The sequence below is a fragment of the Neoarius graeffei genome, chromosome 20, assembly GCF_027579695.1.
Source record: "Neoarius graeffei isolate fNeoGra1 chromosome 20, fNeoGra1.pri, whole genome shotgun sequence".
NCBI classification, from domain to species: Eukaryota; Metazoa; Chordata; class Actinopteri; order Siluriformes; family Ariidae; genus Neoarius; species Neoarius graeffei.
In genome coordinates, this window is record NC_083588.1 from 2,318,216 (window position 1) to 2,332,121 (window position 13,906).

Consider the following 13,906-nt stretch of genomic DNA (forward strand, 5'->3'; position numbering starts at 1 on the left):
GGAGGAGGGAAAAACAGACACACGGTTAATAGGGTTAAAGAGTCTGAATGGAGCAAGTGGCGCTCAAAAATGACTAAAGTGCACCTTAAACACCCTCCCAAAACCCAGAGATATATATGTCAACAAGAAATCAATAAAGAGCCTCAGAAAGCTGAACAACACAGAATTTTTATGTAGGAAACAGGAAGCAAGTTGAACTCTTTCTCCAAATACATTCGGAGTGTGACAGTAATACCTCTCGCTGAAACCTACACATTAAAGCGCTCACTTTACTCATTTCTGAATTCAATTACTGCACACTAAAAACTCAATTCACACTGTAGCTGCGTGAATCAAAGTCACTTCACGACAACTCAAACAACTCCGTGAATATTTAAGCGTTCTGAAAAACAGGCTTGTACTCGTGCTCGAGTCTGACTTGTGCCCTAATTTTAAAGGACTTGTGACTTGACTTGGACTTGATCACTGATGACTCAGACTTGGACTCGTGCATTAACTGCATTTGGAGTCGTAAACTGGAGACGAGGACTTGTATTTTTTTCTTTATTTTTTGTAACATGCCATAAGATATTTATATCTACATTCATTTTTGTACGCATTTCATGCAAGAGTGTCACACCTGCACGCCTTGGCATGTTTATCAGACAGACTCTTGGGCATGCTCCGGACAGCAAGCGCGTGCCAAGCAGACTCTTGCACGCGCACCATAAACAACTTCACATAAAGGCAGCAACAGCCACCATCAAACGGTGCGGTTGGAGTCTTGTTCTCGGACTTGACTCAAAATTTTCTTTAATGACTTGGACTTGACTCAGACTTGAACACTGAGGACTCGAGACTGGACTTGGACTCAAGGTTTCGTGACTCGATTACAACACTGCTGAAAAAACTCTTGTTAAAAACTCTTCTCCATGGGGGCGTCGTGGCTCAGGTGGTTAAGGCGCCATACCATGAATGCGGGCGACCCGGGTTCGATTCCGGCCCGAGGTCATTTCCCGATCCCTTCCCGTCTCTCTCTCCCGCTCATTTCCTGTCTCTACACTGTCCTATCCAATAAAGGTGCAAAAAGCCCAAAAAAATATCTTTAAAAAAAAAAAAAAAAACTCTTCTCCATGCGTGTGCTCAGGTTCAGCAGGGGGTGCAGAATCAAGGCTCTCAGAATTTTAATTGGGACGTTGTGGCAGCGGGGGCGTGACCAAGCGTCGGTCTGTGACCGGAGGGTGGAGTCAGGGAAGGTAAGTGGCAGAATCACTGCACCTGAGGTTAATTAATGTGTTTGTGTGTCTTCCCCAGTGACCGCGCCCTATTTAAGGAGAGAGAGCAAGAGCAGAGGGAGCTCTCTCCCCAACCAGACGACTGGAGTGTGCGCGTGCGTGTGTGGCTGAGAGAGTGAAAGTACGCTGAAAAGTGAAAATAAAAGAGTTTTGTGAACTCAGTTCCGGCCTGCCGTCCTTCTGTGCTCCACCCACCCATCTGAACTGCTACAGACGTTAAATCAATTCATCAGTAAATGTCAAGTGACTCATTTCAATTTGATTCACGATGCTTTTAAAAGAAAAAAAAAAAAAAGGAAGATTATATCACCAAAAAAACACCACATTTATTTTCCTATTCTTTATCAACTTAAATCTTTTAGTTAATTAAAAAAATTAAAAGAAAAGCCTTTTGTTTCATTTTCTTAATAACCAAGTAGAATTCTTTCCCCATATTTGTAAGGGCTGGAGTCAAACATAATAGCCTGTTAACTAAAATATTCCTTTTCTGAATAAACTTTTATGAACATTTGCTCTGCTTGCATTTGCATCTCTTTTCTTTATCTTTCAGCAGTCTGTAAAAAGAGAGAGCGCGCCGATTTCTTGTTAAATCTATTTATACACAATCACACAACAGCCCTTTTGCATTTTACTGTAGATCTGTTTTTTGTGCGCCTTCACAGCATTAGAGCTGTGTTACTTCCGCCTACGGTCAAATCACGTGTATTCCCTTTACTGGACGTTATTACGCAATTACAGCTCGGAAAACCGAAGAGACTACACAGCGTGATAATAATCATGACTCATTTTTTGTTTCAGTTCAAATCGTCATAATCTGTTTGCCAATTTACCGCCGCACGATATATCATTCCATGCCTATTTATTCGCCGTCACAATAGTTTTGGTTATAAACCGGAGATGTTGCTGAATGGCATTTGTTTTAAAGTCATATCGGGTGTTTACGCTTATCGTTCTGTTTCAATGCATTTAATGTGTCACACCCCGAGTGTATGAACATCCAAAGAAGAATGGAGTGAGGTTCATGAGGAATGAAGATGAAACTAATTATTTAAAAAAGAAAAAAAAAACCCTCACAAACCTCACACCATTCCCAGAAAAGCAAAGAGATCAGAAAGCAGGCGTGAGCTGGAGCATATGTAGGTATTTTAAAATTACATAACTAACTGTTGTTATTTAATTTCCTGTAATAAATTAGACAGTCCTGTCTTGGTGAGGAAAGGGTGTGTGTGTTACCTGAGGCAGCATCAGCATGGTGGCATGATAAATAAGAAAAAGCAGAGAGAGAGAGAGAGAGAGAGAGAGAGAGAGATATGCAGCACACAGAGTCGGGAGCCGTCCACTCACCTTTATACACATTGAGTGTGATAGTCCTGACTGCGATCCTGACCATGCTCTCTGGATGGTTGAAAAACTTAATGGCCTCCGTGTACAGGGCAAAATCATTAGTGTGCTGGAAGCATGGGAGACAGAGAGCGAGGACGTCAACGGGAGGAAGGATTTGCTCAGAGAGAGGAATGCTGCCGTCACACTGCTACAGCTACACATTTTCATCTCTACCACAAAATGTAGGCCATTATCCAGTACATGCACTCTCAAATGTGATTGGTCAGAAGCTCTGACAATCGTGAAGCTGGTTTATTGGCGTGCTACTGGGCGGAATCGTTTCTACAGTAACAGCGCATTCACTGGAAAACGTGTGTGGTTGTTGACATGGTGAACTTTTCTTCCCAAGAAGGAAATGTTTATTTCACAGTAAGGTGGGGCAATATGAGTCCGACAATAAAATGTCACTATAAATGAAATTACGTGTAAAGCGATGTCTAAACAGGAATAATTCTAAACTCTGATCACAAGCTGAGTTCATGTTAAAATTTTTGCACTGAACCTTTACATTTGTAATTCATGTTTTTAGTTCCAATTCATTTTTTTGATCGAATATTTATTTATTTATTTATAAGCATCATGACAGATTTGTATGCAGTTTGTTAGGAATGCGACCTAAACACTGCGACATGCATCATGTGCAGCAGGAATGTTTTCAAATATCACGATATGCTATTTCTGTCATATTGCAGCACCCCGAGTCTCCAGTGTCAGAGGAAAAGCTGCAACTTTAATCTTTAAAAAAAAAAAAGTATATGATCTACAACCCCGATTCCAGAAAAGTTGGGACAAAGTACAAATTGTAAATAAAAACGGAATGCAATGATGTGGAAGTTTCAAAATTCCATATTTTATTCAGAATAGAACATAGATGACATCTCATCTCATTATCTCTAGCCGCTTTATCCTTCTACAGGGTCGCAGGCAAGCTGGAGCCTATCCCAGCTGACTACGGGTGAAAGGCGGGGTACACCCTGGACAAGTCGCCAGGTCATCACAGGGCTGACACATAGACACAGACAACCATTCACACCTACGGTCAATTTAGAGTCACCAGTTAACCTAACCTGCATGTCTTTGGACTGTGGGGGAAACCGGAGCACCCGGAGGAAACCCACGCGGACACGGGGAGAACATGCAAACTCCACACAGAAAGGCCCTCGCCGGCCCCGGGGCTCGAACCCAGGACCTTCTTGCTGTGAGGCGACAGCGCTAACCACTACACCACCGTGCCGTCCACATATCAAATGATTAAACTGAGAAAATGTATCATTTAAAGAGAAAAATTAGGTGATTTTAAATTTCATGACAACAACACATCTCAAAAAAGTTGGGACAAGGCCATGTTTCCCACTGTGAGACATCCCCTTTTCTCTTTACAACAGTCTGTAAACATCTGGGGACTGAGGAGACAAGTTGCTCAAGTTTAGGGATAGGAATGTTAACCCATTCTTGTCTAATGTAGGATTCTAGTTGCTCAACTGTCTTAGGTCTTTTTTGTCGTATCTTCCGTTTTATGATGCGCCAAATGTTTTCTATGGGTGAAAGATCTGGACTGCAGGCTGGCCAGTTCAGTACCCGGACCCTTCTTCTACGCAGCCATGATGCTGTAATTGATGCAGTATGTGGTTTGGCATTGTCATGTTGGAAAATGCAAGGTCTTCCCTGAAAGAGACGTCGTCTGGATGGGAGCATATGTTGCTCTAGAACCTGGATATACCTTTCAGCATTGATGGTGTCTTTCCAGATGTGCAAGCTGCCCATGCCACACGCACTAATGCAACCCCATACCATCAGAGATGCAGGCTTCTGAACTGAGCGCTGATAACAACTCGGGTCGTCCTTCTCCTCTTTAGTCCGAATGACACGGCGTCCCTGATTTCCATAAAGAACTTCAAATTTTGATTCGTCTGACCACAGAACAGTTTTCCACTTTGCCACAGTCCATTTTAAATGAGCCTTGGCCCAGAGAAGACGTCTGCGCTTCTGGATCGTGTTTAGATACGGCTTCTTCTTTGAACTATAGAGTTTTAGCTGGCAACGGCAGATGGCACGGTGAATTGTGTTCACAGATAATGTTCTCTGGAAATATTCCTGAGCCCATTTTGTGATTTCCAATACAGAAGCATGCCTGTATGTGATGCAGTGCCGTCTAAGGGCCCGAAGATCACGGGCACCCAGTATGGTTTTCCGGCCTTGACCCTTACGCACAGAGATTCTTCCAGATTCTCTGAATCTTTTGATGATATTATGCACTGTAGATGATGATATGTTCAAACTCTTTGCAATTTTACACTGTCGAACTCCTTTCTGATATTGCTCCACTATTTGTCGGCGCAGAATTAGGGGGATTGGTGATCCTCTTCCCATCTTTACTTCTGAGAGCCGCTGCCACTCCAAGATGCTCTTTTTATACCCAGTCATGTTAATGACCTATTGCCAATTGACCTAATGAGTTGCAATTTGGTCCTCCAGCTGTTCCTTTTTTGTACCTTTAACTTTTCCAGCCTCTTATTGCCCCGTCCCAACTTTTTTGAGATGTGTTGCTGTCATGAAATTTCAAATGAGCCAATATTTGGCATGAAATTTCAAAATGTCTCACTTTCGACATTTGATATGTTGTCTATGTTCTATTGTGAATACAATATCAGTTTTTGAGATATGTAAATTATTGCATTCCGTTTTTATTTACAATTTGTACTTTGTCCCAACTTTTTTGGAATTGGGGTTGTAAAAGCAAAGTCTGTAAAGTATTTTGGTGGAATTCTAACATTGCACTTTTTCACTCCTCTGAAAAATACAATACATCTGATCTGGAAAGTCATGTTCAGGATTTAATATCTCCAGAAATAAATCTTCCCAGATCGCCAGATGACAGACATGAACGCAAACTTGTTTTCTATCAGTCTTACGCTCATTTATCACCACAGAAGGACAGGATTTTTTTTTTCTGAGGGAACCAAAAAGTGCAAAATTTCCAAATGTCAGTGATAAAAAGGGCTTACAGAACCACTGTATTCACTGGCTGAGGTCTGAACAACCAATCACATTCAAGATATCTACAAAATTACAATACAAGTCTATTTTGACATGAGCAACTTGGAACATGACAAGATCAGACTTTCCCCACACAATTGGTCATGATTCGACTCGTGACTCAACATCACAGCACGTTAGAACACCACAAACTTTGAAACTTGCATTCAAATTTTGTCAATATCTTGAATTCTCCTGGTTGTCCAGACCTCAGACTTTGACACAAAGTCAATGTAATACAGTAGTTGAAGAACAAACTGTGACTTTTAGCACCTGTGTTGATTAAAAGAGCCCAATAAGACAACACGGTCCTTCTGCGGTGACTGCTGAACATTCGGACTGATCAAAAACAAGTCTGTCCTTAAAGTCTGAAGAAATGTTATGTGGCTGGGAATATTATTTCTGGAAATATTCAGTCCTGAACAGGACATACCAAAGAAGTGAAAAAAAAGAACGAAAGAAAAAATGTGAGCAACAACCCGATTGGAATTGACACAGAATGACCCAGGAGGTTCTCAGTCATAACTTTTCTTCATTCAAACTGAATCTGACAAGCGAATCATGACCTAAGAAATAAAAATAATAATGATAAGAATAAAAATAACTAGACTACTGCCCCTTTAACGACACTTTGCTCATTAAGATGATTTGGTCATGAATGTTAAAAAGTTCCATCAAACTTTTCACAAGAAGGTGAACTCTCTGATCACTTCCAGTGGACAGCCTTCAGCTTCAAATGTTTAAGCCACGCCCCCTGGCTGAGTGACTGATTTTGAGCTCTGTGACGTAATTTTCTCCCTGTTTATCGAAAACGGTGTCCAGGAAACCACATCAGCGAGTCTATTTGAAGCTGAAGAGACATCACGCTGAGTGCACCGTGCTAAACTGGTAGCGATAGTCTTCTAGTACAGGTTCACCTTGTAGCACAAGTGCAGAAAACAAAACATGACTTGGCTGATCGATGACATTTGAATGTTTGAGCGTCGTTTTAATTTACAGCTTTTAAACTAGACTGCATTTTCAGTGTTGTGTGAGTTCTTCATCACAGGACCGCTGCGATCTCAAACCTCGACTTTAATCTAGTTTGTTTGTTTTTTTAAATAACTCTGCAATTTAGAAAAGCTTTTTCTTAAGTATTAACTCTAAAGTGTGAACACTTGCAGCAACACATCTCTCATACAGCAAATCCTTGCTTCCAGGCTTTCTCTATTCCCGACACCAGTGCACCGCGGCGGCTCACAGGTGTCCGAGAATAAAAAACATACGGCAACACGTTATTCAGACGCTGTCTTCATAAGGACTTCATAACACATGCATAAGCTCTGAGTGGCTTTGAATTGGAACAGAGACAGAGGAGTTGGTGCTTCTTGTTAAAGGTAGACTGCCTTTCAGATTTAGGTCATAAAAAGAATTTTCCTGACACCCAGTTATTTTTGTTTAGTGGAACAAAAGCATCACAGACTTCCAATTTTATTAGCTTTTTTTAAAATAGAAGAATTAATGAATTTATCTCCACGTGGCCCTAAATTCTCTGCTATTTTTTCCTGCTTCCCCATGACCCAATTCAAGATACTACATCATGCATCACGTGGTGGGCTTTCCCCGTTCACGCAAGGCATTGTGGGATACAAATTTGAAACAGGAGAGAAAAATGGAGGACGTGAGTGTGCGCATGAAACGTGAAAGACTGACTACTAGGGCTGTAACGATACACCCAACTCACGATTCGATTCGTATCGCGATTTTTGACCCACGATTCGATACACCCACGATTTTTTTTAAAATGTTTTTTTAAAGTAGTAAATTTGACTTAACATTTACTTACTTACATTAACTATTTAATAACAAATAATTCAGACCACTGCAGAGAATGAGTAATATGTATGCAAAAATGAACAAATGTATATCCAATGATTGTTTTATTTCTCAAAATAATACTGTTGAGCCGGAAGCTCTGTTTTTTTCAGTTCTGAAAAAGTCATCTTTCCAAATCGTGTAAATCCGTTAAGATTTTTTTTTTTGGGGGGTGGGGGGGGGGGGGTGGCTCTCTCACTGTCTCACTCTCATAGGGCCAATGATTTTCTGTGATCGCGGAAAACAGATGGAAATTACGGAATTTTTATAGTGAAACATTGCCCGCGTGTCAAAATGTAACTGCCGCAGAAGGCTTCCGCCCAAGCAGACATGCCTTCAGTGTTGCCAGATATTGCTAACGTTTTCCACCCCAAAATATGTTCAAAACCAGCCAAAAAGCACCTAAACCTGCCCAATCTGGCAACACTGCATGCCTTTCCGGTCAAGTGATTGTGATTGGCTTGTGGCACACCTAGCCAGCCAATGAGCTGCTTGTTTACAGATTCGCTCCCCGCGTCGCAACCAGAATGGCGACCGCTTAAAAGAAATGAATGCTCTGCCAGTGGCGAGTGTGGACGTTGCGTGACTCGCAGAAGATCGTCGCAGGTCGGCGAAAAAACTACTTACTAATAGATATATTAAAAAAAATAAAAGTAATTTAAGTAAGTTTAAAATGTAATTTAAATAAAAAGTAAAGTATTCATAAATTGAAGTTTGGAGGTGCCTCTGTTTTTGGGCTGAGGAGAAGTTTGAAAGGGTGTACCGCGATTCTGCCTTCTTGTATCGCGATACGGATCGTGGCTCTGCGTATCGCGATTTCGATACGCATATCGTTACAGCCCTACTGACTACAGTAACGGGAAGAAAGCGAGAAGAAAAGACGTTATGTTATATATGAAGGAAAGGAAACGCAGGACCAAACTAATAAATATGGGCGCTCAGCGAGCACCTCGGTGTGATCAGCTGTTCGTTTAGCGACAGAATGATGGAACTGTCAGTGCACGCTCAAAGGGAAACCTGTAGATGGCAGTGATGCAACACTGTGGACGCCAGCTGCCGTAAAACCCAAAAGAAGAAGAAGAATGTAAACCTGAGCATGCGCACACAGACTTCCTCTGTCTGCTTGACTGTGCGAGGCGAGCGATTTCATGCACATTATTTGCTTTAATCCCATCAAATTAAATAACTTCCCAGCCACAGAATGGCCTGGTTTTTTTGTTGTTGTTTTTTTAGATATTGCAGAAATAAACATATCACAACAACCAAATTTCAGCGGGAACTAAATTTCACCGATTTTATGAAATCAAAAGGCCATCTTGCTTGAAAAAGAGAGCGAGAGAGAGAGACTGGTGAGGGGACGAGAGCTTGTTAAATCTAACAATAAATGGATAAAAAGTTCAACCTGTTGCTCTTTAATTCATTAAAAACTGCACTGGTGAAAGAGAACAATAAACCACAACATATGGGACGGGCTGTTTCCGGAAAATAAATCAACCTGTGAATACTCGGGTGTTCCAGAGCTGTTAAGTCTTGTGCATGCGTGATGAAGGTTTTATGTCAACAGCCTTGAAATATCATGGTACCAAAAATCACTTGTGCAACCATTTACAGTACACCAATAACTTTCCCCGATACAAAGGAGCCAAAACAAAAACAAACTTTTTTTCCTTCATTAGTTGATCTTTCTTTCTTGTTTATATTAGTATTCTTATAACTATTACTAATTTCTCTTCTCTGTTTCATTTGCTTTGCAGTTGCAAAATGTTTCTCCGGAACCTTCCGGGACCTGACCAGAGCCTTACCTCGTTGTAAAAGAAATGCACGGTGTGGTTGTTGAGCTTCAGAGACAGCGTCTTCAGAAAGGAGATGTAGTAGGCCATGATCTCCTCATCAGAAAAGTCAAATTTATGCACAATGATGGAGTTGACGTGGTTATTTGACAGCAAGTAGTCTGCAGGAAAGAGAAAAACAAACAAAAACAAGTCATTAAGTGGGGGATAAAAATAAGTAAATCAACAAATACGCAGAAATGCTGATAGATGAAAGCTGAGTAATTACAGAGAGATGTCTCGTGGCTGATGTTTTCGAACAGGATGTTGAGCGTCTGCAGGAGCTGCACGCAGACGTACCGGCCTGACTTCTGCCGCAGGATGTTCAGGAAAAACGCAAACATGTTCTTTTCCAAAAAGAAACTGGAAAGAAATAAAGAGTAAGATTCAAAGCTCTTACAACTCAAAAAAAAAAAAAAAAAAAAAAGGGTAAAAACATACTCGAAGACGGAGCTGTCATTCTGATCGCCCCAAATGAGGATTTCCGTGATGGAGCGAATCGTCTCGACGAGCAGGTTCCGGTTGTGATCAGTCACCGTCGTGTTCTTGGTCAGGACGTGATACATGTACCTGAGGAGACGAAATTAAAAACGAAAGATATGTCAGGATGATGAGGAATAGACTCTCAGTCACAAGCTGATTTTGATGGAAATCTGATGCGTCATCTGACACCTTGGGAACCACACTGATGCACTGGGGTTCTGTACGAGAACACAACAACAAAAAATTTTTAAAAATCAATTTTCTCTGACATTTTAGCCTCGACTCCACAATTCAGACCAAGTACGCGTTGTTGATCTTCCCTGGACTTCTAACGACATCAAGATACTGTAATTAACAAAAAAAAACAACAACTAAGAGACCAAAAAAGTCTATTTAATCAATTTCTAACAAATAAAACGACAACCTTTGACATGAAGTTTTCTGTCAGCGCTTTGTTTCAGTCAGTCAGTCAAAGCTTTAACGCTAAGATTACTGAATTTCTTCAAGGAGCTCACGGATTTCAACTTTCAGCGCAACTCTGAATGGTAAAAGGTCTGACGAGTCGCTCTTTTACAAATAAAAATCTAAAAACTGTTGGAAAATTTCTGCAGCGTCAGAGGAATAAAAAAACACTTCAGAACGTGCTACTTAGGGAAAATCATCCTCCTTACAGAGACTCGACTTCATCACAACACCTACACTGTGATGAAAATGGGGAAAGAAAGAAAGAAAGAAAGAAAGAAAGAAAGAAAGAAGATTTAACTGGAATTAGTAACACAATACCTGATGACAAATTATAAAATATGCAAATGAGACAAATCAAGTTTACTGAGATTTGATCTTCTGCATCATGCACAAGATGTTAAGAGAAATCATTTTGGGTAAATTGTTTAAAAACAGTTTATTTTAGAAGCACAGCCATTATTTTCTTCCCCCCTTCGGGTTGCATCTATCCTGCGGCACCTCATTAGTGTCATGGAATTAACCTGTGACTATTTTCTGCATAAATTTACATAAATTATAATAATAACGAGGCACGTCCTGTAGTGTAGTCAGAGTTCTATCCACACTAATGTTATCAGACGTGAATGTGATTAAAGCGAGCTGTTTAAGGCATATAGCAGAGCTAAGCTGAGTACATGTTCATAAGTAATGTTTCAAGTTTAAATATAATGACAAAGCACAAAAAAAAAAGTTAGCTCGGCTGCTAGCTACAATTCTGTTGCGAAACGAAGCTCGCGCATTCTCGCTCTCTGTGCTAAGCTACAAGGGCTCGTTCCGGTCTGAGAAGCACCTACTTCAAATGATCCAAGGAGTGGATGTTTTTGGACCTTCCCTGCCCTCCGACCCAGCCCCTGGACCGGCCGAACATAGTGGCGACTTTCTTTTCTTGTGTCACTTTATTTTATTTCTTCCTCGACTCCACTGAAATAATCCATTACGGCTGGAGTGAATGAGAAAACATCGCGAACGTTAGCTCAAACACTGACAAGAAAGGCTGAATCCAGTTCTGTCTCAAAGCCCTATTTCAGTGCACTACATAGGGAAGTAATGTAACGGATTTTGCGCGCTGAACGAGTGCACTAGGGAGCGATTCGAGATTGAACCTTTGCTCGTGCGAGATTCTGACGCTCGTTCTGCCCTGAACATGGGACTTGTAGTTTAATTACAAACGCAGGCGGAGTCAGTGTCGAGTCATAGCTGCCATTTACGGACTACAACTCCCAGAGTATAACATGAATGAAGGATTAGCTGAGGTCATAATAACGCGACGTTTGTTTTTCTGATTTGACACCGATTGTTAATTCTCGCTGCCTAGCTATCTTTTTATTTACTTTAAGCTATGTTTTGTGGCAGAGTAAAGTAGTCGTGTTTGATATTGCAGGTTTTAGAAAAATAATCGACGCGACTTCGAGTGAGAGAAAATTCGAAAGGATTTAAAAATGGATGTTGAGTTCAGAATGCGGTTCTGGACGTGAACACGCGCTGATTGGTGTGCAGGAAATGAAGTGATCCAGGACCGCTTGGAATGTTAAGAGACGTTTTAAATGATAAAAACGTGCTGATTTTTGCCGAGTCGTCTTTTTCCCCCCCGAGGTGATGGGATGTTGGAGATTGTACACAGTCAGCTCATGCGTGTGAAGGAGTGGATGTGCTGCAGTTGGCCTGTTCATTCACCGGCCACACACCAGAGCCTTTAACAGACTGGACAGGATTTAAAAAATTTCCCAATCCTCCACTACAGTCATGCACCAGAAGAAGCCATCCATCCTGCACTTCATCTTCATCAAATAAACCTTTTCCGTATGTTTACAGGATTTGCCCCATGAGACAAGACCACATGTCTGAGGGTCTATGCCACACTCCGTCTATTTCACATTAGATTCTGTGGAATCTTTAATCGACGTCCTTCCATATATGTTTTATCTCGGCCTCTTCTTTGTAAACGTCCTCATCCTCTACTATGCCTTTCTAATGGAATACATCGTGCTGAATGTGGGGATTGTGTTCCTGCCCGAGGACATGGACCAGGCTCTGGTGGATCTGGGTGTCCTCTCTGACCCGGCGTCCGCCCCGTATGAGACAGACACAGAGTTTGATGTGTTTGAGGGATATCTGGAATAGGGTTAAGACGGACAGATCATGGCTCGAGAAGGCATTGTGTATAACACAGTCAAGGACTGGAGCACTGACGATGATTGCTGTTGCTGTGAGAAAATGGTGCCTTGGTCATCGCATCAAAGAAACCTGAGCATGAAGAAGTAAGCAAACATATGCTGTTTTGAATTAGTCCACAGTAAAGACCTCTATGATTGATTTTACAAGCTAAAAAATAAGCAAGGGATTGAACACAGTCCAGGTCCTGCTGCGACAGTAAAATAATCAGTGACAAGGTGATGTGATGAAGTGGAGTTCCTGTTCCCTTCCTGAAGTGTTTTATTCCCCTTCTACGACAGCCATTTTCCAACATTTTAAAATGGTTTATTAATGAACAAACAAATCATACTCTTTCTTCATGTATCATAACACTGAATGCTGTGGAACATCCACAAAACACATTTGTACCTCTTTTTGTTTTTAATGTTCTAGCAGCTATAAATATTCATTCCCTCACCAGCCTCTGTTTAAATCTCTCCCGTGTCAAAAAAATATAAAGTTCCAGCACTGACACTGGAGACTCCTTCCATAAATGTGACATAAACTTGCAATCTCTTTCCAGACGACGTCTCCATATCAACAGTGACACATTCTTAAAATTGTATGTGAATGAGCCATTATTGTTTCTTTCGTAGTGTGCATTAATATAAACCTGCTCTTCTAGAAAATGATTCAACACCTTCTGACCAGTCAGAATCCAACAGTGCTGTGGATTAACGTCATTGAGTGTATCGTGTCTCCTCAGGTTGTCCAGGCTCAAGAAAAATGATGTGTAACAAATCTGATCAGGTGGAATTTTCCCAGGGAAAAGCCAGACGTCCATGGCAGAAGGTTCTCCATAAAACAAAACGGATCGGATCGACGTAGGACAGGACATCACTTACACTGACACTGTGGCTCTCGAATCACCAAGCTGGCTTAGTTTTAGTTTGAGTCTGATGTGTTGTTCAAGCTGCGAGATTCAGAGCTTCACTGCATTTCAGAATATAGATATATTTTTTATTCAGTAAATTAATGAAGCACTTAACGTTTTACACTTTCATTTCAGCCGGAGGAGTCTGTCTGAGTTCTGCATGTTTTTTAAAAAATCTGTTATTTTCTCAATTAGATGATTTAGGTGAGCAATACCTCTGTGAGACAGACGTTATGTTCTCAGTATTGTGCTGCTTTGGAAGAGTGTGAGAGCTGTACGCTTGTGACATGCTGGAAAACATCGATTTGTTCCAATTGATGGATTTCAGAGATGAACTCAGTCTGCGCACAGATACAGTATACTGTGTGTATATGATAAATATATATTTAATAAATAATTAATTTCACTTTATGCAGCTTGGACATTGTGATGCTTTCTTCAGTTCTCTTTCAGTCCACATGCATTGTAGAAATATT

The 13,906-nt window shown here is 41.0% G+C and overlaps 2 protein-coding genes across 5 annotated transcripts in view; one reads left to right on the top strand and one right to left on the bottom strand.

Moving 5' to 3' along the window:
• The window catches only part of clec16a (C-type lectin domain containing 16A), a 128,637-nt gene extending 117,285 nt beyond the window's left edge, over positions 1-11,352 (bottom strand). For all 4 annotated transcript variants that reach the window (XM_060901086.1, XM_060901085.1, XM_060901088.1 and 1 more), the window contains exons 1-5: positions 11,158-11,352; positions 9,818-9,946; positions 9,606-9,739; positions 9,350-9,498; positions 2,619-2,724 (exon numbers count right to left, since the gene is read on the bottom strand). In XM_060901086.1, the coding sequence (XP_060757069.1) occupies positions 2,619-2,724; positions 9,350-9,498; positions 9,606-9,739; positions 9,818-9,946; positions 11,158-11,231 (592 nt within the window). In that variant the 5' untranslated portion in view covers positions 11,232-11,352. The remainder of the gene's footprint in view (positions 1-2,618; positions 2,725-9,349; positions 9,499-9,605; positions 9,740-9,817; positions 9,947-11,157) is intronic.
• A 268-nt stretch (positions 11,353-11,620) lies between these two features.
• On the top strand, positions 11,621-13,841 carry dexi (Dexi homolog (mouse)). The gene is made up of 2 exons (XM_060902473.1): positions 11,621-12,621; positions 13,263-13,841. Exon 1 carries the CDS (start codon positions 12,215-12,217, stop codon positions 12,482-12,484), a length of 270 nt encoding a protein of 89 aa, XP_060758456.1. The 5' UTR covers positions 11,621-12,214; the 3' UTR covers positions 12,485-12,621; positions 13,263-13,841.
• Positions 13,842-13,906: the final 65 nt, after the last annotated feature.

What these genes read in the sequence shown, in the direction of transcription:
- dexi (XM_060902473.1), top strand. Translation starts at nt 12,215, where the DNA reads ATGCCACACTCCGTCTATTTCACATTAGATTCTGTGGAATCTTTAATC.